This window comes from Otolemur garnettii, unplaced genomic scaffold (assembly GCF_000181295.1).
Source record: "Otolemur garnettii isolate 467f Iridium unplaced genomic scaffold, OtoGar3 scaffold00099, whole genome shotgun sequence".
Classification (NCBI taxonomy): domain Eukaryota; kingdom Metazoa; phylum Chordata; class Mammalia; order Primates; family Galagidae; genus Otolemur; species Otolemur garnettii.
In genome coordinates, this window is record NW_003852494.1 from 72,581 (window position 1) to 75,433 (window position 2,853).

Here is a 2,853-nt window from a genome sequence, read left to right on the forward strand (position 1 = left end):
AAAAAAAAAAAGAAAAAAGAAAAACACAGATCTAGGTGGCATCTGAACCCAGTGAGTAGGACACTGGCCACATACACCAAGGCTGGTGGGTTCGAACTCAGCCCGGGCCAGCTACAACAATAACAACAACAAAAAAAAAACAGCCAGGTGTTGTGGCAGGCGCCTATAGTCCCAGCGCCTTTGGAAGCTGATGCAAGAGAATCGCTTAAGCCCAAGAATTGGAGGTTGCTGTGAGCTGTGATGTCACAGCACTCTACCCAGGGCGACAGCGTGAGACTCTGTCTCAAAAAAAAAAAAAATGGGCAACACCTGTGGCTCAGTGAGTAGGGCACCCGCCCCATATACCAAGGGTGGTGGGTTCAAACCCAGCCCTGGACGAACTGCAACCAAAAAATAGCCGTGTGTTGTGGTGGTCGCCTGTAGTCCCAACTACTCCCGGAGGCTGAGGCAAGAGAATCACTTAAGCCCAGGAGTTGGAGGTTGCTGTGAGCTGTGTGACGCCACGGCACTCTACAAAGGGCAACAAAGTGAGACTCTATCTCTACAAAAAAAAAAAAAAAAAGAAAGAAAAAGAAAAAACATAGATCTAGAATATAAGATCCATGAGTGCAGGGACATCTAGGAGTCTGGCTTGTACCACTTGTGCCTAGGACACCACTTAGCCGAAAGCAGACGATACTTACTGAACTTAAAAATCTGTCATATATGCTTTGATTAACAACCCAATTATACATATATTACTTACTTCAGGCAGCAAATCATGACTCCTTACCAATAAAACACAAACCAAAAGAAAAAATTTAGTATATCAAAGCAGTCTTTTATAATTTTTATTTTTGTGATTTAAAATTTGATCTTCCTTAATGTGTATGTTGATGTCTCCTTAAAAAGGTTAACTTTCTTTGGAATGACTGATGATTTCTATAAACTATACATACCATACAAGAAATGGTTAGAAGTGCAAAATCTCAAGTGGAAACCTAATAATTACATGTATATGTAAAAATAAAAAAATTTTTAAAAGATAAACTTAAGCACACACAAAAAAACAGAAGTGCAAATTCTTAAATAGTTACTGGTAATAGTGACTGTGTCTTGAAGGGGAAAATAACCTACAGATGCCAATAGATGCTTGTCCCTCAAAGAAAAATGAAATTTTTAAATTAGATTGACTTAACACTCAGTAATAACAAATCAAACTTTAACCTTCAGTGTTCCATTTTCATAAGACCTAAACTATAGCTGATATGACAAATAACTGACTCTCAGTGGGCAAAACGTGCCTTTTGTTGTTGTTGTTAAGCAAAAGCAAATTTTAGAAATCATTTTATTCGGGTCATTTTCAAATACACATTTTCTTTTGGTTAACAGAGCAGTAAGTCGTATCACACTGTTAGCTATTCCCAAGTGAATGCTCCCTAAAAAAGGAATGAAAAAAAAAAAAAAAACAGGGAGGAAAACACACAGAAAAGTTATAGCAACCTATTCGCCAAAGGACAGGCCAAGAATATAACAGGCATTGGAAAGAGCAAGTTGTAAGGCACCTTATTCTGAAACTGCAGATCGCCAGGAGACTGATTTCAAACAAACTGGGAGGAATAGGTAAAATACAACCCCCCAAGTGCTGTTACAACAAACCACTCCGGAAGCAGATGCTGGCGGCACTTAGGGGTCCCCTTCGTCCCGCTCATACCAAGTATCTACAAGCCACTAACCTTCGTTCCAGCTGAGCACAAATCACATTAACTGGGGAAGTTGGAGAGACTGAGGGACACATACACACCCTTCGCCTCAGGGCTGTACACAGTTCTCGAATCCTCCGGAGGCCAAAACTCAGGAGTCGCTGGAACCTCTCACCTATACTCTCCCTGCTTTCTGATGCTAGAGCGAAGAGAAATGCCACAGGACACGCAGGAAAGGGAGGAACCTCTCCCTTACCTTGATGGCTTTCTCCATGTCGCTCTCCTCGGACATGCTCCGCAGGGCCCCCACAGGCAGGAGCGGCAGAGGATGCGCAGCTGCCTGGTCTCCCCGCGGCCGAGGGAGCAAAAGGCTCGGACCTGGGGCGCCTGGCCCTAGAGGAGACAGGCAGCAGCCTCCCCTGGGGACCGGCGGGGATGAGGGCCCCGGTGCTGGCCCAGCTTCGGTGGGCGGCTCTAGACAGGCGGCAGCAGCGGCAGCGGCGGTCTCTGAGGACAGGCCTTTGTGTTGGGCCCCGCACTGCCGCCTCTCAGCCTCATCCCCTGCCGGGGAGGAAGGCTCCCGGGGCAGGGCGAGGCGGGGAGGGCCCCGGCTAGGGGCGCTGTGTATTGGTCTCACAGGGCGGCCGCTTAGGCCCGGGCTCGCCAGGTCCTAAGGAAAAGCCTGCGCCTCCGCCTCCGCCGCCGACAGCGCCGCGAAGCAGAAGCCGAGCCTGCCGCCGCTCCCGCCGCCGCTTCAGCGCCACACATCGCCGGGACACCAGCGCCGGGCAGCCCCGCCGGCCGCCCGCCTGCCTGCGCTTTACCACGCCAGAGTTCCGGGCCGCCCCTCCTACTGCCCGGCTCCGTGACCCCACAGCGCCACGCGCCCCTCGCGGCCTTCCGCAGGGGTTTCTGAGCCGCCCCGGAGCCGCGCACCCTACTTGCAGGCGCCTGCCTGGGCCTCCCCAAGGCGCGCTGCTCGCAGGACAGGCCCTCGGGCCTTCTGCTGTCCCCGCGCTGCGCTAATGACGTATGGGGCGTGGCCCGACAGGGCAGGGCCATTGGTTATCGCCGCCGGACACGTGTGGCTGTGCGTGCTTTGGAGCTTAGTTCTTTATGCTGGGGGTGGGGAGGGAGAGATTGTGAGTGTGTGTGTGTGTGTGTGTGTGTG

At 50.6% G+C, this 2,853-nt stretch overlaps 1 protein-coding gene across 2 annotated transcripts in view; it reads right to left on the bottom strand.

Moving 5' to 3' along the window:
- MAPKAPK5 (mitogen-activated protein kinase-activated protein kinase 5) overlaps positions 1 to 2,577 on the bottom strand; it is a 71,928-nt gene extending 69,351 nt beyond the window's left edge. The window contains exon 1 of one of the 2 annotated variants that reach the window (XM_012809005.2): positions 1,939 to 2,577. In XM_012809005.2, the coding sequence (XP_012664459.2) occupies positions 1,939 to 1,974 (36 nt within the window). In that variant the 5' untranslated portion in view covers positions 1,975 to 2,577. The remainder of the gene's footprint in view (positions 1 to 1,938) is intronic. The other variant, XM_023516866.1, reaches the window with a different exon arrangement.
- Positions 2,578 to 2,853: the final 276 nt, after the last annotated feature.